Here is a 23,954-nt window from a genome sequence, read left to right as displayed (position 1 = left end):
GATCTGATTTATGAATTGTGAACATATAATATTTACATAAGATTTTTACCAAATTATTAAATTTTTACTACCTTTACTATATTAACTGTGAATAGACCTAGTTTTTAATGATTTAACTGTATAGAATTTAGTTCTTGTTATATAAAGGGAGAGTGATCCTTAAAGGATTACGGGCACGACATGGCCATAAATTGTGCCAATGTGCCTAAACTCAAAACTCAAACCTATCACATTTGGGAATATTGTTATTATTTTTTATTAGGCGGCATTTAGGCCCCTGTTATATTATTAGAAGTGAAACCTATTAACTTGTTATTTGAATGGACTGAAGAGTCCCAGACTTTAAAAATGTAGCAATGTTCCAAGGAGTAGGCCTAATATAAAGTCACTCTGATATTTGTGATAAATGTCATATAAACATGTTGGTAAAAAAAAAATTTACCTTCTGGTGACCTATCGAACATTGATAAAAAGCTCGAAGTGAAATGGTATGACGATGTCAAATACTTACAATGAACTGTGCACCAGAAGTGAAGAAAAAGCTTTGAGATTAATAGAATAATACTTCAATATCAACAATACACACGGGGAAGTGCTATTCAATATTTACCATAGACTATATATAGGCCTATAGTCTAGTCTATGATGTTAACTCAAAAGGTTAGGGGGGAGACAACGTCGAGGAAATGGATACACCTTACGATACCCTGGAAAAGACATTTAGCCTACTGATTCTATGTAGAAATATACCTAAAGCTAATTCTTATTCGAATGCTAGGAATAGAGGGTTAGTTTCTAAAATAATTAGGCTGCAGAATACACACTTGAGGCCCATTGAAAAGCCCTTGTATAAGACAGGCGCAGAAGGCGTAAAGAAAACTTAAACAGACCGAGACGGACAACGGCATAAGATGTGGAAAAATATCTAGGTTGCAACTGGGTTTGCGTGGCCATGTGAAACTCTGCAATCATCTTATGTTTAGGGCTAGTTCAGACGGGCTACAAATTTTAAAAAAAATATAAAATAACACATGTAATTGACAGTACCGTCGATTATACACTTCCTGACCTTGTGACCTCAAAATATTATACGAGTTTAAGATTAAAGTTTAAAAGCTTACAGCAAACCGGTAATCGTTTACAGTTAGAATGACAAAAAGCGTGCTAGCTTTATAGATCAAGAATAGAGTCTTTCTCTCTCTCTCCCTCTCATATATATGTTGGGGGGGGGGGGGGTAGTCGTGAAATATGTAACACGTTTATTACACAATTTTCTCGCTCTGGTATTTCCATTACTAAAATAGATCTAGATCCTTTTATATATATGCATAATATATATATATATCAGTGACAGTCTCGGTTTCACTAACTGTAACAAACATTTTGCCTTGAACTAGATCTAGATATAAAACTGCACACGCGTCAATAAGTAGAAGAATCAGGTATCTCGTCTGCTGTCACATAGTATAGTCTAGATGATTTTTAGTAAAATAAATTAGTAAATCTTGAAGTTTAGTCTATTTATTGTATTCTAAATAGATCTAAAATTAATAATCTATCTATATTATGATCTAGTTCTAGATTAAGTAATCTAGATTAAGACTTAATAAGTTAATACACTTGTCTTGTAGTAGCTCCACGGCTACTAACTTGAAGCAATAGTCTAGTACGTAGTGACGTAGAACTAATAGACTACTATAGAGTATAGAGTCTAGTAGGCCCCCCTACCACGTATTACCAGTATTGGCTGTAGTCGTAGTATAGGCTTCTTTTTTTAGAAACTACAGGCTTCTTTTTTTAGCTACTAACTAGATTTTACTAGAATCTAGTTCTAGAATCCAGGATCTATTTGATGCTGAATTTGAACAATTGTTAAGTTATTTTCTTTGATAACTACTAAATTTAATCCAGTATGTAACTTTTTTTTTAAACATATGGAGGCACATGAGCTACATATAAAGTATAAAAAAGTACTACATATCAGTAATATTTTCTGATGTTACAATTTGTAATTAATTAGAATAATTATATCTATAGATCTAGATTTTACTAGCCTTATAGTTTATGGAGAATCTCTAATTTAGGGAAGGGCTGGGGCAGGCAGCATTGACATTTTATCTTTAATTTCCAAATGTATTCTATAATCTAGATCAGCGGTTCTCAACCTTTTTAGCAACGCAACCCCCTAATACAATTTTCCACCAGACGGCGACCCCCAACCATTTTTTTTTCTTTCATTGGCTTAGGTAAATGTGATTAAGCTTTTACATTTTCTTAACAATGTGATTAGATCTTCTCCAAATAAATGTTTCCTCCCACGTTACGAGGCATTTGATGGACAGTAATTTCAGTTGTTGAAAAAGTATTCTGCAACGACGAAGATGTGATCCGCAACAAATATTTTTGAATAACAACTATAAAAAAAAGAAGTAACTACCAATAAAACCTTTTTTTTTTTATTAAACTAATATTTATTATATATGCTCATACTTATTTTAAAAAATAAATGTAACATTTCCAGAGCTGAAAGAAAATGTTTACTAGTGATGATTTGGTTTTGTCCCTGTGTGATGAGGTTTGGAAATGGAGACTTAAAGAAAGCCCTGAGTTGGCTTCTTTTTGTGGCATTCATGAGTATGATGATTTGTGGGATGATATCAGTGCAGAGGCATACACAAGAAGGGAGGTAATACTAATAATATGCAATACACATTTCATGTTTATTAACTTAATATTAAAATACAATAGAAGAAAAAATAGTGATACATCTACATAACAAAAAAAAGATAAGCAGTGTTAATACATCTGCAGATTTCAATTAAAATTTCAAAATGGGCTTAAATGTTTTTATTTAAAACAACAACAGAAGAACTATTGAAAGGTATAAAGGCTAATAGTTTGGATAGTGATGACTAGTATCTATTCACCTGCCAGAATTAGTAGTATATATAAGTTATAAGATGTTCTCTAAACATGATATACTTTTAAGTACCTGAGGTGAGAATCAGCATGTTATGTTGACATGTGTATGTTATTGGACTTTTCATTGGTCTAGTTCTTCTTGAAAAAAATAGTCTTCTTAAAATTAATCTAGATCTGTGCTAAAAGCATGTTAGTAGCTATCATTGAATGATGTTAATTGATATGTAAATGTTATGTAATTAACATTTTAATTAGTGTATGATATACACAATTTAAATTAATTTAAAATTTAAAAAAAGGTCTCATATTTTAACTTTTCTTTCTTTAGAAATGTGTTCAAGATTTCTTAGCCAAGGCTGTAGCTATTGACATCAGTTCCTGTTCAGACAAAGTGGCATTAAGTTTGACTCTTCTCATTGATGACCTTCAGTCATATTTAAAAGGATCACAGTTTAAAAGGTAAGAATTTCATTTCAATCCAAGGTTATTAAGTCGTTAAATGCTTCCTGACAGATGTTGCTTTTGAGTTATGTGGTGGTATATTATTGAGATTTAAAGTATGCAGGTTGGGACTTTGAACGAGATTAGACAATTAGGCATGTGCAATTGGATATTGCTAACACTGCTGTTACCCCCTTTCCAAATAGCTGTTGGGTCTAAAGAAATGGTAAATAGCTCATACGATGTGGAATTAGCATGCAACCCAGGTTCTGCCAGAATGTAGTACTAGCTGTCTTCTGAAGCTCTTCCTGTGCTTGAGTTTAGCCACAAGGCAGAGGAGGTTTGAATTCATTCATATGTGTAAGTTCATACCCTGTCCACTGCTATTCCCATTGTCCTGTGGGAGGTTTGGACTAGGAAGTAGATTATCTTCTACTCTGAAGGAACATGTAAAACATTTTGCATGGTAAAAGTTATTTTTTTATTGTCTAATTTTCAAATGAATCATTTATAATACTTTTAAAAGATTCTGTGCAGCAAAGGAATTTACAATTTTACTTAATTTAAATCTTATTTAAAATATTTTGGTCTACATAGAGTAGTAAAAAATTAGTGAAAATTAAAAAAAACATTGTACAATAGTTTTAACTATTATAGACTTAAAAAGCACTTTTTAAAAGTCTACTCGCTGTTGTCATTTTCTTTCCTTCACAGTTATCTTATGCCTATCAACTATTTGGAGGGTATCCACAATGACTGCAATCAAATCATAGCTTCCTACATGAATTATAAAACAAAAGAAGATTTCCAGAAATATGTTAGAAGGCTTGAAAATCTACCAAAAAGAGTATGTTCTATGTGTTAATATTTATCTATGCATCTCATTTATTTTCCATCAGTGTACACAGAAAAGTGGACTAAGCATATAAAGCTTTACCACTGAGAATATGATTTGTTTTGAGTTTTTACTCTCAGTGGTAAAGTTTTATATGTTTTGAGTTCTTATCACTTATTTTCTCTTACTTTTATATATTATATCTTCTTATAAAATGCAGACGTTATTTCAAAAAGAAGATGATTACACCCTAGTTGTGCACAGATGTCCACCCTAACATTAGTTGGGGAAAAGTATAGGCAGTTGGTCATTGTGCTGGCCACATGACACCCTCTTTAACTGTAGGTCACAGAAACAGATTACCTTTAAATCATCTACCCTATAGACCACATGGTCTGAAAGGGGAACTAAACCTTTACTTTACTTTTACAGGGTCCACAGTAAACTGTGGGCTATGCATATAAAATTGTTTAGTTATTTTAAAAAAACATATATTTTCAAGATCATTAAAAATTTTCTATATAATTTACAAATTTATTCTATAGCTTTTAACCAAACTTTAATCAGATTATTTCTATATATTATTTAACCTTTTATTTTGTTGCTTTTCTAGAATCTACTATTTCTTGCTGAATTTGATCAGACTCTATAAATAGTACAAAAGTTCAGATCCTAAAGAATTTTTTTTTCTAAGATGGGATACATCAGTACTATATTCTGTTAAAATTTGTTAGACCCTCCTATTTTTGTTTTGTAAATACAAAAATATTTTACGTTTTTCTATGTTACAATTTTAGATTGCTCAAGTAGAGGAGGCTCTGAGACAAGGTGTAAGAGAGGAAATAGTCCAACATTCTGCTTCTGTGGTAGGTCTCCATTTTGTCTAATTAGTCAACTAATTAGTTGCTGTTTTTTTTGTTTTGTTTTTTGGTTAAATCAGTGTTTCCCAAACTTTTTCCTTAATGGAACACTTCGCACTTTCTGAATATTTAGCGGAACACTTTGCTTATATTTTTAGAGAGATTAATTCACATGGTGGCCTACTAGTTAATTTTTCTAATAGTTTCTGGAACATCTATCTATTCAGGCCTCGTGGAACACTAGGGTTCTGTGGAACACAGTTTCAGAAACACTGGGTTAAATTAAAGCTAATGTTACATTGAAGAGAGATGCAGTTTTGCAAACTTTAATGAATCCATAATATACATTATGATGTTAAAAGAAAATAGTTATGCAAAAGTATTATCTACATTTCACTTTGTTTGTTTCACCCAGGCAAAAGTTCCTAGTCAGATAGATGAATTGATCCACATACCATTAGAGAGTCATGAGCTATTAAAACCATTTACAAAGGCTCCAGAGAGTATTTCAAAAACTGATTTGTGAGTATCTATTAAAGATTGTAAAAAAAGGTAATATTTACTAAATCTAAGAAAAAAATTAATTTATAATTTAGTCCCTGAAAAGGAAAAATTAACAATGTTTGATACTAAAGTAATATCTAGTAAGCTCAATGTGGTTGCTTGGCAGTGGGTATAGATGTCACTTTTTTATGTGTTGAAACCATATTGCTGTCATTTCCAGCCATTTTCCCCCAAGTTTGGTCTAATTTAAAGAATCCTTATTTCTGTAGGAGCTTCATTCATGTTTACTTTTAGATGTTTTGAAATGAATGTGAATTAAGAAATTGGATTTTTAAAATGACATTCTAATTAATTGTTTACTTGAATACATTTTCTAGTTTTTTACTTAAAAGTTAGTTGTAACAAAAAGTGAATAAATGAATAATAAAGTAAATTTATATTTTGTTTATTTTATATGTTTTGAACATCCCTTCAGAAACGAAAATTATTAAGTCCTAGCCCAAATCTCCTGCAAGATGGAAGTGGATGGCTGAGGGGACAGGTTCAAACTCAGGCCCTGCATAATGTTTCATTAAATGTTTTACATGTTTTGGATGTTCCTTCAAATTCTGAAGATAATTACATCCTAGCCCAAACCTCCTGCAGGATGTGGTGGGATGGCAGTGGCAGGGTCTGAACCTGTGACCTTTAAGACTACCAATCGACATTCCAGAGCGCATACCAAATGACCACGCAAAACTACTAGACTTGATATGTACCTAGAAATTAATTCAGAGCAGAGCAAGTTATTAATTTTATTTCAACATGGCAATCATGGTCATGGAAGACAAAATAAAAAATATATATGTATATGTATATATGACATGAGAATAATGAATACTTCATTAATTAAAGGCAGCCTAAAGCATCTTATCTGCATTATAAGCCACTATCAGAAGCATCAGCAAAGTCCAGTTAGATTTTCTTATTTTATATAGATTAACTTTATTTTATCATAACTGACTTACAGTCTTGACATAGTTATGCCATATTTACTCCATACATCATCTCCTTGGATATTCACTTGCTCTACTAGACATAGTCTTCATTGCTAACAATAAAGATTTCATTAAACTACTATTAGGGTTCTATAGCCTTGGTCAGCAGTAAATCTAAGAGATAGAAACTGCTATATCACCTGTAGCTATTTCTGTTGTGCATAACCTTCTCTGGCTTCAGTGCCAATTTTGTTGACATTTAGTCCAAAAAATGTATGGTATTGGCACATAGCCACTTATCACTTTAAAATACTCATAGCAGGCTGTAGGCCTTGCAGTATTTAATATATTATTAAACTTAAAATGCATTTTGTATTTATAAGTATTCATAAATTCATACTCAAAAAATGTTTCAACAAAAATAGAAAAAATGTTTCAGTAAAATATTTGTTTCACATGATTTCGATAGCAGTACTATCTTTTTCATTTAGACAAATTTTAATGCACTCTAATTTTTTTTTCTTTTTAGGGTTTCATTGCTAAATATTCTTTTACTGTTGTGTTTAATTTCAGAGATGAGTTCAAATCTAAAGCCGAAGATGTGCTGACATCACAAGTATTTCCTGCATTTCAAAAATTGAAAAATTATATTGAAAATGTAAGAAATGTAATACAGACAAATGTATCAATTCCTCCTCCTTTACTCACCTTTGAATGATTCTGAAAAAGAACTTGTCTATTTTGTAAAAACAAAAAGGGTAGAAAAAATAAAAACTTAACATGCCGTAATCTAAATGCTTAGAAACAAAAAATTGGAATAAAAGAAAGTGTTATTACACATTTGTTATTCAGCTTTAGAACTTACTGTGATGAGATTGAAAAAAAAAATCATTTTGGGAAAATAGAGACACAGGCAACGGTTTTGGTTATTTGTGACGAGTCAGTCAGTGAGCTAAGGATCTCTTACTTATACCTTTAGTCCTTGAGTTCTAACAGCCTTGACATTCGTGAATAGATACTTTTTTTTCCTATCTCCAATGGAATGTGCACAATACTATGCTACTCCATACATACCTTTGGCCCCTATACTTAACATTCAAATAGTTGATAGGTTCTATGTTGTTTTTTTTGTTTGATTTTTTGCATCCTGTACATATATTGTTACTTTAGCAAGTGAATCCAAGTATCCCTAACCTCCACCCATTACCAAAAGAAATGTGTCCTACATACATGTCATTTTAGTTTTAGAACTTTGTACACACAAACACACATCCATGCAGCTATTTTATGTTTTGAGAAGATAACAAAAAGGAAGTATTAGTTAGAAATATTTAGAATAACCAGTAATTCAATAGGATAATAATAATAATAATAATAATTTTATTTATAAAGCGCTGTTAACAAACAAAATGTAGGCTCAAGGCGCTGTAACAACATTACAAACATAAACACAATTGCTGGAATAACAGTTAATCTAAAAAAGTTTTAAACAAGTAGGTCTTAATGTTCTTCTTAAAAGTGGTATAGCATGTTGTCTGTCTGAGATCAATGGGGAGTGAGTTCCAAACCTTTGGTCCGTGAACTGAAAAAGCACGCAGACCGTAGCTTTTGAGGGAGAAACGTGGCACTACTAAAAGCGTTGAGTCCATTGAGCGCAGGGTTCTCGGGGGGACATATGGAGTAATCAGTTCGCTAAGGTACAAGGGCATCTCATTGTTATATATACACTGATGACAAAGTGTGGCGACCTTGTAATCGATTCTCGCTTTCACGGGAAGCCAATGGAGCGTGCGCAAGAGCGTAGTAGCAGAATCTTGTCTAGTTTTTTTAAGGACTATTCGAGCGGCGTTGTTCTGTATACGTTGCAGCTTGGCTATTTTGTCATCAGGTATACCTGCTAGCACGGCGTTGCAGTAGTCAAGGCGGGAGAGTATGAATGCCACAGCTAGCGTTTTTGTTGACTCCGTTGTTAAATATGGTCGGATCTGGCCTAATCTGCGCAGCTGCAGATAAAGACCTTTGCAGAGCTGATTTATGTGTGGGTCGAAAGATAGTGTTGAGTCGAAGAAAACTCCAAGATTCCGCACTACATGGACAAAAGGAACATGGCAGTTCGTGATAAAGAGAGAATCTGTGCTTTCAACTTTTGAGACATTGTTCCTAGTGCCAATCTTAATTATTTCTGTCTTGTCTTCGTTCATCTTGAGTTTATTTTCAACCATCCAATCGCTCACCCTTGCAACGGTACTACTGATTTTCTCTGCCAGATGCGACACCTCTGAGGGTACTGATGAATCGTATAACTGTGAGTCATCGGCAAAGAAATGGTATAAGATGCCGGTTGGCCGTATGACACCGCTGAGTGGATATGTGTACATAGTGAACAGTACTGGGCCTAGAACTGATCCTTGGGGTACTCCGTACTTCAAAAGTAAGCTTGTTGATTCCGTCCCGCTAACAACGACACTTTGGGTGCGTTCCGTCAGGTAGGATCCAAGCCACTTTAGGACGACTCCTGCTAAACCAAAAGTTGCAGAGAATCTGGCCATCATAATTTCATGGTCTAGCGTATCAAAGGCTGCGGACAAGTCCAGCATAGAAAGAATTGATATGTGGCCTTTGTCGGAATTGTGAAGTAAGTCGTTTAGTACCCTGACCACTGCTGTCTCTGTGCTACGGCACTTCCTATATGCAGATTGAAATTCTTCCAAGAGACAGTACTGTTCAAGATGAGAAAGAATTTGCACTAACACGATGCGCTCCAGAAGCTTTGACAGGAAGGGAAGATTTGAAACCGGGCGATAGTTTTTTAGACATTCCGGGTCAAGACTAGATTTCTTTAATAAGGGCCTGACAAGTGCATGCTTAAATTGCTGTGGTACAATGCCTGAAGTCAGTGAAGAGTTCACAATGTTGGTAATTGTAGGTACAAGCTCATCCAAACATTCAAGGAGCAAGGAGGTTGGAATGGGATCAAGGTCACATGACTTATTTGGCATCTTCAAAATAGTACTTTTGACATAATCTTCAGATACACGCTGAAACTCGCAAAAAGGAGTATTTTGAAAAATTGGAGAGTGGTCAAGCTGTGATGAGAGGGATGGCATGTCATTTCTAATCTGCTCAATCTTCCCAATGAAGAATCTATTGAAGGAATCAGGAAGTTCAGATAATGGGATAGATGACGGCAAACGTTCGTTATTTGATCCCCCTAACATTTCAGCGGTGATCCTGAATAGCTCCTTTGAAGAATCAGAATTTTCGATTTTTTGTCGAATATGACTAGCTTTTGCGTCTCTAATCATACGGTTAACCTTGTTTTTTTCTCGTATGTATATTTGTCGATGTATCGTCAGACCTGTCTTTTGAAATGTACGTTCGGCACGTCGGCGAATAAGTTTGGCAGTCTTTATGTCTTCCGTCAACCAGGGTGCAGATGGCCTAACTGAGACTGTACGAGTGACAAGAGGTGCATGGCTGTCCAGCAACTTTTTCAAGCAAGAATTGTAATTGCTGAGAACGTCTGTGTTGCTCTGTTGCAACAGCAAAGAGGTCACGTCCATTTTGAAGGAGGCAATATCTATGGCTTTAAGTTTACGGGAAGTCACGTTTTTCTTTGGCCTTTTTGCTTTTGATAGGCGCATTTCAAAGTTTACGAGAAAATGATCTGACAAGCCGCGGTCTGAGACATTGAGTTTGGCTACAAGCTCACTTGCATTTGTAACAATCCAGTCAAGAGTATGGCCTTTGACGTGTGTCGGAGCATTTATCAGTTGGTCTAAGTTGCGATCCTTTAGCGCATTTTTCAGCGACATCGCGTATGTCTCATTTTCACTGTCAAAATGCAAGTTCACATCGCCTATGACAAATAGATCTTTTGTTGATATGTGACTGTCAAGGAGGTCTTGAAATTCTTCGATGAAAACTTTTGTTGTCAATTTATTTCTCTTGCTTGGTGGTGGGCGGTACAGGAAAATAAAAGTCAGTGTTCTACTGTGGTGGGAAAGGCGAAACTCGCACATCTCAAAGGTGGTGTACGTTGAGCTTTCAGGTCTTATTGTTACATACTTGGCTAGACTATCTCTGTACAGTATTGCTAAGCCCCCTCCGCTGCCTGTTTTTCGAGGTAGACTCTTTAAAAGAAAGCCTGGTGGCGTTAGCTCAGTGGTTCTTGGCTCATCACCAACTTCTTTAAACCATGTCTCACTAAGGAAAACGATGTCGTAGCTATCATCAGTGATGGTGTCTGCAAGCTCAAGAGCTTTGTTACTGCATGACTGGGCGTTGAGGTGCATTATTTTAAGCAGACTGGAGGATATAGTCACCAGAGGCGTAGCACATTTTGAAGACACCGGAGGAGTAATATCCCGAATTATAGGTTTTTGATGGGGACATCTGACCTCTGTTGTGTGAGGAGCAATAGGGGTGGGGTGGTTAATAAAACAGTTTACTAGGGAACTGCTGAACTCTGTCGTAGAAGAAATGACAGGGGTAGGGGTGGGGTTAACAACACAGTTAAGAGTCCTGGAAACTGTGTGACATGTATCTGTTGAGTTGAATTGCGGTAGGTTATACCATAGGCGAATAAGACGCCCAGCCCTAGACCCACGAACTGTCGGCAGTTTACGCCCGATGCCAAGTCGACGAATATTTCGGAAAACCTCGCTGTCTAGTCGTGATTTGAGTAACACACATGTGCGTCCTATGCGACGTAATAGATTAGCGTCCATGACTCCAGTACGGTGATTTGACACACTAGGACTGATGACACACAGGTTTGCGCTGCGACTGCTATGTAGTGGCCACGGTACACGATTTTACCAAGCACATCAATCCCTCGGGCTATGAGTATCACTCTGTTACTGTTTATATAGATGCTTGTTAAACCATGGTTAAACTAAAGGATAGTAAATGAATACAAAAACTAATTAAATTTAATTAACTTGACTTAAATCTATCGAACTAAATACACCAATCTATAGACGAAATCTACACAAATCTAATGGTATAAGAAAGATCACTTAGCTCTAGAAAATAGCAACACAAAAATCTTCCAAAACGAGAGACGAAAAAACACGACTGCTGCCTGCTGGCGCAACAATTACAGATTACAGGATATAACAACTAAGACTAAGACTGCTTTATTGATGTTCATCATCATCATCTGTTCCTTGACTTTCATCGCAGGGGTACTGTGACAGTTTTTGTGTAACAAAATCCTTCCACTTTTCCTGGTCCGCAGCTGTTCTTAGCAGGATATCAAGAGACATGCCGGTCCATTCTTTTACTTTATCCAGCCAGTTTTTCATTGGACAAAACTTTCTTCATGCTCTAATGTATCTTAAAGTGATTTTTGATAGTCTTACAATATGACCAAACCTGCTCAGCTTTCGTCTCTTTTCAGTATTGAGGAGTATTTCCTTTTAACCAGCCAGAGTGTTAGTTTTATGAAAACATATAGGGAGAACTACAAAAATTTATGTTTTATAATAATTAATTACTGATGTTTCTAGCATAAAAAGGGCTTGGTCATTTCGCATACATGGAAAGTAAAAATAGGTCCTTTTTTCTTTGTTCAACCTAAGTTGGAGAAAAGGTGATGGCTCAGGCAGTCAGATAAAGCTTTGGCTTACACATTTATAAATTCTTTCTTTGTAGGAATACTTCCATAACTTGCGCCCAAATGAAGGCATTAGTTCCATTAAAGATGGTGACCAGTGGTATCAGCAATGCTTGGACTATCACCTGAGCTGTTTCATGACACCTCAGCAAATTCATGACCTCGGTCTTAAGGAGGTAGCTCGTATTGAAGAGCAAATTTTGAAATTGGCAGAAGCTGAAGGCCTTGGTCAAACTTTACCAGATATTTTGGCTGAAATTAAAAAAAGACAGAAACATTTTTTTACTACTGAGGTAACTGCTGATTATTTATAGTTTCCAGAAATTAAAATATTAGCTTTTTTACTTTTTTTTTTCACTAATTAGTTTAGAAAGCTACAAAGTTAATTGCATCTGTGAGAGAACAAAATTTTAGATTTGTATATATCTTACATCATAGATTGAAACACGAAACAATTTAAATTTATTTTTAGACATTTCCTCTCATTCTGACATTCTTTTTCTTAATTTGTGTATTGTGTAAAAGACACTTTCCCTGAGAAGCTTTACTTGTGACATGCAAGGTTAAAAAGTTGACTTCAACATGCACTGTATTTCAAATTGCTATTTATAGTCTGAATAATAGAATATTTTTTTTTCTTGTTGTTTATTTAAACTTTGGTTTTGATTTACAGGAAGAAGTTTTGGAGTTTGTTAGAAACTTGTGCTACAACAAAATAAGGCCCAAAATTTCATTGCTATTTAAAGATTTACCAGATATGCCAATGAGGTTGGTCTCTTTACCTTATTTTATAGATTACAAACATTTATTCAAACACAATTTGTTTATTCAATTTACACATGCATGAACTGTGGCAAAATCTGCCACAACCCCATTTCAAGACAAAACCAAAACCAGTGATTCATTTGGGCGCATCCATTGTCTTCCAAAACAAACGTGTATATTCAAAAGAGAAAATAATTATGTTCTACTGTGACTATGATTCAATTACTCAACTTTTCTTAGAAATCAACTATTTGTATTAAGCTTCATTAATTTTACATTGAAAATGTTAAAATTTCTTTTTTCAATTGTAACCTCTCTAGTTACAGAAAAAAACTACACTGATTAATTGGGAAAGTAAAATAAGAGAATTTTTTTTGTTATAGTTTTTGTCTTATCTGCATTTTTCAGTATACAACCAGTTCCAGATTTTATGAAGAATTCACCTGCTGGTTTCTACTATAATGGAACACCAGATGGCTCCAGGAGTGGTTGTTACTACATCAACAATCACAATCCAGAGGATTGGTAAGCATATTAAAGAAGAAAGAATTCTTTCCTAACTCCCCTAACCAGTGGAAATTTGAAAGATTGAAATAAAATAGCAGGGTAAAAAAAAAAATTGTTTTCAATCTTATCAATGAAAGTTAAAAAATATTGAAAAAATAAGACAAAATTTTTTATGGCACAATGAGAAAAAATAACTTTCAATATTATCTAGCTGTTTTATAGATTTGTTTCTTATATGCCAATGAAAAACCTGAACCATATTTAAAACATTTGTAGTAGGATTTAATAAGATAAGATAATTTTATTGATCCAATCAAATGGAAATTCAGTTTGGCTACAATTGACAACCTCAGCGTAACTACTTTACAAAAACAATATGGATGAAAAAATTCAAAATAATAGATAGGAAAGGAAGTAGCCTATATTGTCTGACCCAATTGTGGATGCCAATATTAGAAAAGGAGATTATATGCTTAAAGGTTTACCTTAGTTGGCAATTATTATGTTATGGAGGGCTCATTAAAAAAGTAAATACAGATTTGCTTTAATTTCTGATAAATATTGGAATGAGCTAAACAAATAAATTTCTTTCTTATCAGATTTTTTCATTAAAAAAATTGTGTAACATAAATGTATTTTTCTGGGTATACTTTGAAAAATAATACATCCCAAATCTTGACTCAAATCAAAACTAATTTATCTTCAAAATAAAAAGAGTGGATACATATTTTATCAAAATGATATTATACGCAAAATAGAAAGTGTTGATACATACTTTGATCAAGTTTAATAAGATGGTGTTTAAACATGTCCTATAAATATTTAAAGAATCTAAAGATAAAACATTTTTTATATTTTTTTGTTTTTTTTATCACATGGTATCTGTCAGGTTTTCATCTTTTTTTTTTCTAGTCTGCCTTTTACATTGCCTGCTTTAAGCTTACATGAAGGAGAGCCTGGACACCATTTACAGGTTGACAAAAATATTTTTTCTACTTCTGAATGGCCAAATGAAAATTTAGTGTCTTTAGTTTCCCAGTAGTGGAAAAGTTCCTCATTTCTTAAGTAAAAATATTTTTTTTAATGTAGAAGTATAAGTTGACCAGATAATTTGGGGCTGAAAATAAGACACATGAGAATCATGAGGAACAAAAAAAAAGAAGGGGGGGACTTTGCTCTGATATTATCAAGCAGTGGTCCTTTCAACAGCAGTTATCTCTATTTCTTATAAGCACATTTTAAAAATGATTTTAAAAAAACAAAACAAATGTGTATTTCCACAGGGTCCACATGGTGTTCTCTGAAGAGAAGACACTAAAATTAACTCAACAATCTTTTGTATTATTCTATAAAGAACAGAATTCTTCTGAAAAGGAAGGAAATTTTAAACCATTTGGATCATTGTCTTGCGGGAATTTCAATCCAAAATCTTGTCTAAATTTTAAATCATTTAGATCAATGTCTTTTAGAGTTCCAAAATGAAATCTTGTGTAAGGAAACAAATGTTTCCACATATAATCTCTTCTAATGACTCATTGTCCTTGATCTAAATTGGAATTTTTAATTCAAATAATTGAAGGCTTTAAACATTAACATTGTTAATTCAACCATTTTTATCTCTTTTTCACTAAAAGCTTACAATTATCACTTCTAGTTCTTCCAACAAACTAAAGTAGAAATGTGCATGCTTCTTTCCATGCATTTCTGAACCAAATTGGTCAATGGCAGAAGATACTTCTATACCACTGACATGCTGCCCCTCGTTAATAAGAAATGTTGTATGGAATGTTGTTAAAATGTTATGTATGAAATACAACCAGAATTCAGCACATTTGTTTCCAAAGAATAAGGATCAAGAAGGAAATGTGAATGTTGGCAATATTCTAAATTAGAAGCAGGTCATTGATAACTTTTAAGATGAATGCAGGACATTCAATAGTGAGATAGTTGGATGCATGGCTGTCCCACTTAATGCAGACCACCTTTAGAAGATCAAATTATCCGTAGCTGTGTACCAAGTTATAAACCTGTTTAACTAATTGGCTTTATTTTTCCCTATTTAGTTAATTGAAAGAGATAATTGAAAAAATATGTAGATCAAATAGTTTTCAATTAGTTTTTTATATTTTTTTTAATTTTTCCCTTTTTAGGGGATATACACGCTAGCTGCCACTGATCTCCCAGACTTCCGCAGAAATTTTGAGGTTGGCAAAGCCTATTTATCACCTGGAAAGTTTGCATTCCACACTGCTTATGCAGAGGTATATATATATATACACACACATTGTCTAAATCCTTCTTTCATACTTTAGGATTAAACACATTCCCCAACCACCCTAAAGGTAATAGACACTTCTGTAGGGTATTAATAAGCACCATTAAGGCTACAACAGAAAGATTTCAAAACTTCTTTATTCCAATTTCAGTCAGGGTGTTTCAAGGACATTCATCATTAATAAAAAGTACATAAGAACAATGTTATTGTTTTTTTATGCTTTTTGTATTTGCATCTATATCATTTCTTATCTACTTTATATTGTTATAGCAGTTATGCAAAGGTTGACAATTGTAGTCAAACTGAATTCCCATTTGCTTGCTGTTATAAAATTTCACTATAAATAAATCCTGACTTTTTACTTAGATTTAAACTTCATTTTCACCTCTATCTACTTACTTAAGCAATTAGAAATTTCATACAAGGACAGCAAAATTACCTTATATATGTTTTCAAGTCTATTTTTAATACAAGTAGTTTCCCTTTCAGACCTTACAATTTATAGGGCAGATTGTGTTAAGGTCATTTGTTTCTTGGACAATAGTTAATGAGCAAGGGCGTCATGATCAACTGCCTTTACCTTTCTTAACTTAAGTCAGGTACCCATTAGAGTTGAGTGGTCTCAGGGGCACCCTAAAAATCTTGAAATTCAAATTCCAGTCTTCCCAGAGATTCAAACCCAGGACCCCAAGTTCAAAAGCCAAGCGCTTAACCTCTCAGCCTTCTATTTTCAATAGAACAAATTTATTGTACTTTTAATTACAGCTGCAATTAAAATGATAGTAGAATATTAAAGCATATATTTATATATTTTTGAAAACCCTGCTCTCTGGAACACATGCTTGCCTAGTTTAGGCATATTTCAACACAAGCCAATTTAGTCATAGTATTTACAGCATGCCACTTGTCCATTTATTTATAGAAAGACCACAACCCAAAAACTTCAGCAGTGGTATGTCATGCAGACAGGGTTAAGTAAGCATAAAACTAGCTGGATACAATAATACAAGCATATGCTGCTCAAACAATTTTTGATGTCTTTATGATGAGAACTCATTGAGCATTGATTCTTTTGAAGCTTTCTTATTAGCTTAAAACAAATGTCATTTTTTTCAATGATTTTTACTTTTCATCAAAAGTCATAAAACAACTTTTGGCTAACAGAGATCTAAGTTGAAAGCCTGATAAAGGCAGATAATCTGTGGTTAAAAAAATTCCTGACCACACAATTATCTCCCTTTTCAATCAGCAGAAGTACTCAATGGAGTGTGGTATAAGAACATTCATGGCATATCAGTATGTGTTAAGTTTCTCAGGGTCTACTCCTAAAGCTCATTCCATCTTAAAGTCTAGCCACAAGGCAGCAGAAATTATAAGTTGTTTGTGTCCTATGAGGGCAGAGTGGCCTAGCTTCTTCAATTCAAAGATAGATGTTCACCTTAAAACAAAAATAAAATTTCTGTATTAACATTTTGCTTCTTAAAATTTTTCACTTCTCATCTTCTTGAATTTTTATTACAGGGTTGGGGTTTATACTCTGAATTTCTTGGTGAGGAGTTAAACATTTATGACAGCAGACTTGATCAGTAAGTTTGTTGATGTTAAAATTAGAAATTATGTTATATTTAAGCACTAAAATTTTGCCTTGATCTCATCAAAATAGAGATATTTCTTTTTGTTTATTAAACAGGATTGGTCGCAATAGTTTTGAGATATTCAGAGCTGCTCGCTTGGTTGTTGATACAGGGATTCATGCCTTAGGGTAAATAAATAAATTATATCACTGTTGTCTTTTTTTTAAGTTCATTATTATTTACCTTTAAAAACAAAATTATAAAACAGTTTTTTAAAGGTATTTTTCTTGTTATCATGGGAAAATATGTAATTGTGACTTTTTTTTTTACACAAAACTGAAGAAAATGATTTAAGTGACTTAAAAAAATAATTTGCACAACTTATAAAATAACTTACACAAGTAATGAAATGAATTTACAAAACTGAAGAAAAGTATTCACACACAATGGTGGACTAGAATGCTTTTAATTTTTTTACTGATTCAGAATATTTTAAAGTTTACTTTCATGGATAAAATACCAACATATTTCTTGCTTTATAATATGTTGGACCCAACAGCTCATGGATCTAGATTAGAAATTTCTGGTTTCTCTATTTACACTAGTTTATATGGACAAAGTAAATGCATGCATAATCCATTTCTCATGACACCACAAGTTCAATAAGAGTTATCCTTTTTTTGCTCTTGACTTTGAAATAGATATTAACTGTCATGTTTTATTTTTGTAATTTAGTTTTTAATGACAATTGATAATTAGAAAGAATTGATACATAAATACTTAAATTAAATTCTCTTTTAGGTGGAGCAAAGAGAAAGCTGTAGAATATATGGAGGCCCACACACTCTTGTTGAAAAGTGAAGTGACAAATGAAATTGACAGATATATCACTTGGCCAGGACAGGTATTTTAGTTTGTCAGATAATTTTGAATATTCAGTTAATTTGTTTTTCACAAACATTTTCTAAATTAGGAAAACATTGATTTGAAATGAAGTGTAGTTTTATTGTAAGAAATTCTTTCCAATGAGAGTGGTCTAAGGGACATCTTATTTTATCTTATATAATACAGATGTTACTTAAAAAAAAAATGATTACCTGTATGTCCTATGTGCCATGCATCTATTCATGCATGTTAACCAATGACTTATATTCTGCCAGGTCACTGGTTTTACTGGCTGGCTATGGCAACCCATTCCATGCTCTAATAGCACTAGGGAAGACGAAGCAGCTGTACACATTTGTCCTAGCATATGAAAAGAGGAGTTTGCCTTTATCTTTGTGTCTTTATACTTAAATAAGTTGGCTCATACCTAGATTTTTAAAATATTTATATAGACATATCATATTAAATTTAACGTTTTTTATAAGTGGCAAGGACACTAGTGGGAGTTAGAGGAGAGATATTGAGGCATTCATAATGAGTCAAATGTGATATTGCCTCTTGATTAAAGCTAGTATTATCTTGAACATGATTGTCGAACCGAATGAGTTTGTGGCCTTTCACTATATTTGCTCTGTTTTATAGGTTTATAAAATTATTATTTTTTCTTCATTCTCACTTTAAGAGTTTATTTATTTTATTCTGTGGATCAAAAAAGAAGGTAGAGAGAACAAATAAAAAAAAAAATTCAGGTTTTTATAACATTATATATCAAGAAGAGTTCCCACTGGCACTAGTTGAGATGGCTGATAAATGTTCCATGAGACAAGTCAGGGGAGTGCATGTGCAATGTTCACTAGGGCAAGGGATGATCTGTATGAAGGGCGTTATCTTCTTTTTATTTACTGGAGCTTTGTCACAATTTTTACCTTCAATCACATATTATTTCATTCAACTGACTTTAATCTAAACAGAAAAAAATAATATTTAGAATTGGTTCAGGGTCGGGTATTATTTGGTTGTAGTTGGGATGATTGTAAGATTTCATAGTGACTTTTTGTTTCCTTAAATGTTTTGGATGTTCCTTCAGAACTGAAGATTATAACATTCTAGCCCAGACCTCCTACAGGATGATGGAGGATGGTGGAGATAGGATTTGAACCCAGGGCCATCAAGATGACAATCCATACTACACTACCAGACAGCCTTGACCTACTTAATGAATTACCTTTTGTTAGACAGCTATTAAAATAAAAACATCAGCAGACATTGTTAGTATATAAGCACAGGTTTCTTACTCTGAAAGGAGATTTAGTGCTCAACCAACATTTTTTTTTTAGCCTACCTGTTTCCTGTTGAATAACTTCAAAATTTAAATAAGCGTATAGATTTTTTTCACTTGATTGTCTTTTTTTTTTTACTAATTTTTACAATTATGTGTAGCATCATTTTATTTTTAATGATTTCCAAATTTTGAGATAAAAGGAGGCAATTTTCTTTTCCATTTATTTCAAGAGGTCAAAATACTTGATTGTAGACTGTCATCTCTCTCGCTATTATGTTGATATATATATATATATATATATATATATTTATATACAGTGCTAGATGTAAATTTGTTTCAGGCTTGTGCTTATAAAATTGGAGAAATTAAACTGAAGGAGTTGAGGCAAAAGGCTCAAGTTACTTTAGGTTCAATAAGTGATTTTTTTAAAAAATGTATTGGTACATTTATATTTGATATAATCTCAATTGTATTTTCAAATATTTTCTTCAGTTTGGGTGAAATGACATGTACATCTAGTCTATTCAATGTTTTTACTTGTGGCTTAATGTTGTATTAATTTGAAAGGTTAATCAGATTGGAAGGCTGTTTATTTACATTAGTTTCCAAATATTTTATTTTTAGTCTGCTCAACATACTTGTACATAAAATGGTACATATTTCATAATTACAGAAGTTTTATGTTTTATAGAAACGAAACTTTAAAATGGGCATTTTTAATATTATTATTAAGAATATTTTAGTGCAGTGCTTTTTAAACTGTGAGGTGTGCCCCCTTCCCCCACACCAAGGAGGGCACATTGTACTATCAAGGAATGGAAAATTCAGTACAAATATTAAAGAAGAAAAAAAACAATATTAATAAAAATGTTACCAAAAAATATTAAGTGACATTATTTCAGAATGGTGAAATTTATCTCCTGTTTGTCATTGTTTGGTTGATGTCTTTTGGATAGGCTTAACCAGGCTGCTACAAGATTTTTTGATGAATACAAGACTGATCTTAACCATGAATTATCCAAATACAAACATTCATGCTCTGCTGACTTGATTGTCTCTCACACATCAGTATTGGATCAGTACTTTGAATTTATTAGACTTAGGAGAAATAGTGAATTTTAGAAGCCAGAATGAATTTATGAAGCTAAGTATGCAGGTAAACACTTGGGCTTACAGTGCTCTCCTGACTCCCAATCATGCTGAAGGAAGAATGAAATAAATTTTGTGATCTGATGAAGCATTAGTGAAAAAAAAAGTTTGAGAAACACTGTGTTAGTGTTGCAGAATTAGTGGCAATAGCACTACTAGACACCATTTTTATATATCTCAATAGCCAGATATAAGCTTGTAGAATGGCACCATAGCCATTCTGTTGCTACAAAATATAATTTAAAAAATAATGATTTGTTGTTTTTTAAGCCTCACTAATTTTTTTATTTTATTTTTTTTGTAAAAACTTGGGTGTGGCTTATGCTATGTATTCCTTTATGTAGCCTTAGCAATAATTATGTACACAATATACTTACCTAGAATTGATTTCAGTATTAAAAGTAGATTTTAAGTAGGCTGTACCTTTTTGTGTTGCACTCTATATCGAATAATTTGTTGGCTTTAATATGAATTAATATTTAATTTATTTTTACACAGACACCCAATTTGACATGAAAGAGTTCCATCGTTGTGTATTGTCCAGCGGAAGTGTTCCTCTTCATATGTTGGAGTCCATAGTGGACCAGTTTATCACTGACTTACAGAAACATTAGTGTCAGCCTGTTTCTTAGCAGATAAATGAAAGTTGAAATACTTTGTAGAATCATTTTCTTTATGTAGCCTTAATTATAATCTGATTTTACATACCATACAGTATAACTTTCTATTTCCATATCTGTTGAACCCTTTCTGGTTATACCTTATAATAATTCTTGTTCAATAATTTTTTTAATTAATTCAGCTTTGATGACAAATTTTAAAAATCCTTGTTTTAAAAATGTTTACAAGAACTTGTATTATAAGGTGGGATGTGACTAAGTGACAAGAACTGCTTGGCTACCTATCTAGGGGGCTTGAGTTCAAATCCTGACTCCAGCTTAGTTGTGTTTGCTGACCACCTAAAAGCAGCACAATGGCCTTCTCTCGAAAACTTGTTCCTCCTCCCTCTCCCATCCCAGAAAATTATATACATGTTTTCTTTTTTAATTGCTTTTTAAAATTATATTTATTTAATTTTGTTTTACTTATATGGTTTTTAATATTGTAATTCATGTCAATCATGTCTTTTGTCTGTTTTGTCGTTAAAAGTAAAATTAAACAGTGTTTTTGTTGTTGTGGTTATAAACAAATCAATAAGAATTATTTTATTCATGGCAAACCAAAGCCAATAATAGAATATGCATCTTCCGTTTGGGACCCCTCAACTCAAGAAAACATTAAGAAACTGGAACAGACACAAAATAGAGCAGTGAGATTCATAACAAACGAATATTCACATTTGACTAGAGTAACACCTTTAGTAAAATCACTAAATTTACAAAGCCTTCAGGACAGAAGGCTCAAAAGTAAAGTAGCAAACATACATAAAACACTGAACCATAATCTTCAAATACAAAAACAAAATTTAATAAAATACTCTGAAAGACACAAAGATAAAGGCACATTCCTCGTCCCATATGCTAGGACAAATTTGTACAAATACTCCTTCTTCTCTAGTGCTATTAGAGCATGGAATGGGTTGCGTGCCTTAGCTAGCCAGGAAAACCAGTGACTTGGCTGAATTTAAGTCATCGGTTAATGTGCATGACTAAATGCATGACGCGTAGGACGTAATCATCTTCTTTTTTGAAGTAACGTCTGTATTATATAAGATATAAGAAATGTTTAAAATAAACTTAACTTCTTTTTAAACCTTAAACCAATCTAGATAATGCATCCTTTATCCTTCAGTGTAGAAAAACAAAAATGGAATAGTTTAGAAGGGATTTAATTGTAATCAAAGTTGATATAAACACTTCATAGCTTATGACATAAGAGGATTTCATTGTTTAATTGATTGCTATGTTATCAAATATATAAACATTTATTTAGAAGTACTTTAAGATGTGTTAATTAAATAGTTCACAAACTTGCTTACAACTTCCTTACTGAATCAAGCCGTCTTGAGTGTCTAAATTCAACATTACTGTTTGTAAGCCTCCATTGGAATTAGGAATTCTCTAATGGTAGTTTATTAATGTTTTCAAATTGGTGAAAACAAATCTTAAAACCAGTTGGCATTAGCAGGATGTTTTGTTATTTTATATTTGTTAACAAAATATTTCCATTAAAATATTATACTTTGAAACTATTTGAAAAGGTTAGGATCAGTTGTGGCCTGGATCTAAAACATATACACAATTTTTTAAACCAGAAACAGATTACATTTTAATCCATTATTTTGTAAATGTACATATAATATTTTGATTTAGACATATTTTTCAAAATGTTGAAAAGCTTTACTATGTTAATGTGTTTTCAAAATGTATCAATTATTTAGAAACAGGAAAAAAATGTAGAGAAGATAACATTTGAAAGAAAAATACTTTGTAATTATTTTCAAATGATCAAAAAAAATTTGATATACACAAATATTTTCAAAGATCAACAATTTTAAATGACAATTTAGAAAAATCATGGTGTTGTTTTTTCTTCATTAAAGTCAACAGAAACAAATTAATTGAACTGACAGATTATTAAAATATGTACACTAAACAAGCAGTTTTAGAAAATGATTAAACTGGCTAAGCTACAGTAAGATATTATATTTCTCACTTTAAAATTAGCAGGATCTTATGACTTCACCTTGTTTATTTTTTAATTAACATTCTACAATGGTGTTATTTAGCTAGACCAATCAACTTTTGTATCTTTTAGTTGATAGTTGATTATTGCAAATTTATTTCACACTTTAAATTTTGATGCTTAGAAGGTTTCAACAATATTAATTTACCATCAATAATGTGTAGAAATTTTAAATGTTAAAGTAAATTTTAAAACAATTAACTCTTTTCATTTAGCAAATATAATGTTTTGTTTTATTATTATTACATTATTGCAAGTATTAAATAAAAATTTTTTAAAAGGACATATAAATCTATAGGCATTAAAAGCTAGAAAAAAAAATGTCTAATTCAGACAACTAATCTATACTTAACAACGATCAACCTACTAGAAATGCATTAATTTAAATTTAGAACCACAATTTGTTTATAAATTAATTATCTCATCACAACATTTATATGATTAGTTTACGTGGTATAGGGAATTTCTGGTATTAAGATTTATCTGTTCTTATCAAATAAACACTATAGTACTATACCCTTACAATTTGTTCTCTTTGTGTATTAACTGTTACAAACACATTTATTTATATATATATATATATATATATATATATATATATATATATATATATATATATATATATATATATGGAATGTTTGGCTGTACAGTTAGTCCAGCAGAAGCTTGTGTC

At 32.4% G+C, this 23,954-nt stretch overlaps 1 protein-coding gene across 3 annotated transcripts; it reads left to right on the top strand.

Moving 5' to 3' along the window:
- Positions 1-1,360: 1,360 nt before the first annotated feature.
- LOC106078954 (uncharacterized) lies at positions 1,361-23,681 on the top strand. 3 transcript variants are annotated; one of them, XM_056038397.1, is made up of 17 exons: positions 1,361-1,442; positions 2,522-2,686; positions 3,251-3,381; positions 4,078-4,210; positions 4,996-5,064; positions 5,474-5,580; positions 7,113-7,197; positions 12,198-12,452; positions 12,833-12,927; positions 13,333-13,449; positions 14,344-14,404; positions 15,582-15,692; positions 17,228-17,292; positions 17,397-17,468; positions 18,082-18,184; positions 19,788-19,854; positions 21,095-23,681. In XM_056038397.1, exons 2-17 carry the CDS (start codon positions 2,534-2,536, stop codon positions 21,208-21,210), a joined length of 1,740 nt encoding a protein of 579 aa, XP_055894372.1. In that variant the 5' UTR covers positions 1,361-1,442; positions 2,522-2,533; the 3' UTR covers positions 21,211-23,681. The 3 variants fall into 3 exon arrangements, with proteins under 3 accessions (XP_055894372.1, XP_055894373.1, XP_055894374.1); XM_056038398.1 differs by lacking the exon at positions 15,582-15,692; XM_056038399.1 differs by lacking the exon at positions 19,788-19,854.
- Positions 23,682-23,954: the final 273 nt, after the last annotated feature.

This window comes from Biomphalaria glabrata, chromosome 8 (assembly GCF_947242115.1).
Source record: "Biomphalaria glabrata chromosome 8, xgBioGlab47.1, whole genome shotgun sequence".
NCBI classification, from domain to species: domain Eukaryota; kingdom Metazoa; phylum Mollusca; class Gastropoda; family Planorbidae; genus Biomphalaria; species Biomphalaria glabrata.
This window is presented reverse-complemented; position numbering and strand designations above follow the sequence as displayed.

Excerpts from the sequence above, each read along its gene's own strand:
- LOC106078954 (XM_056038397.1), top strand. The coding sequence starts at position 2,534 with ATGTTTACTAGTGATGATTTGGTTTTGTCCCTGTGTGATGAGGTTTGG. Across the intron at positions 5,581-7,112 it reads AGTATTTCAAAAACTGATTT|AGATGAGTTCAAATCTAAAG; the intron begins GTGAGTATCTAT and ends GTTTAATTTCAG. Across the intron at positions 14,405-15,581 it reads AGCCTGGACACCATTTACAG|GGGATATACACGCTAGCTGC; the intron begins GTTGACAAAAAT and ends TTCCCTTTTTAG.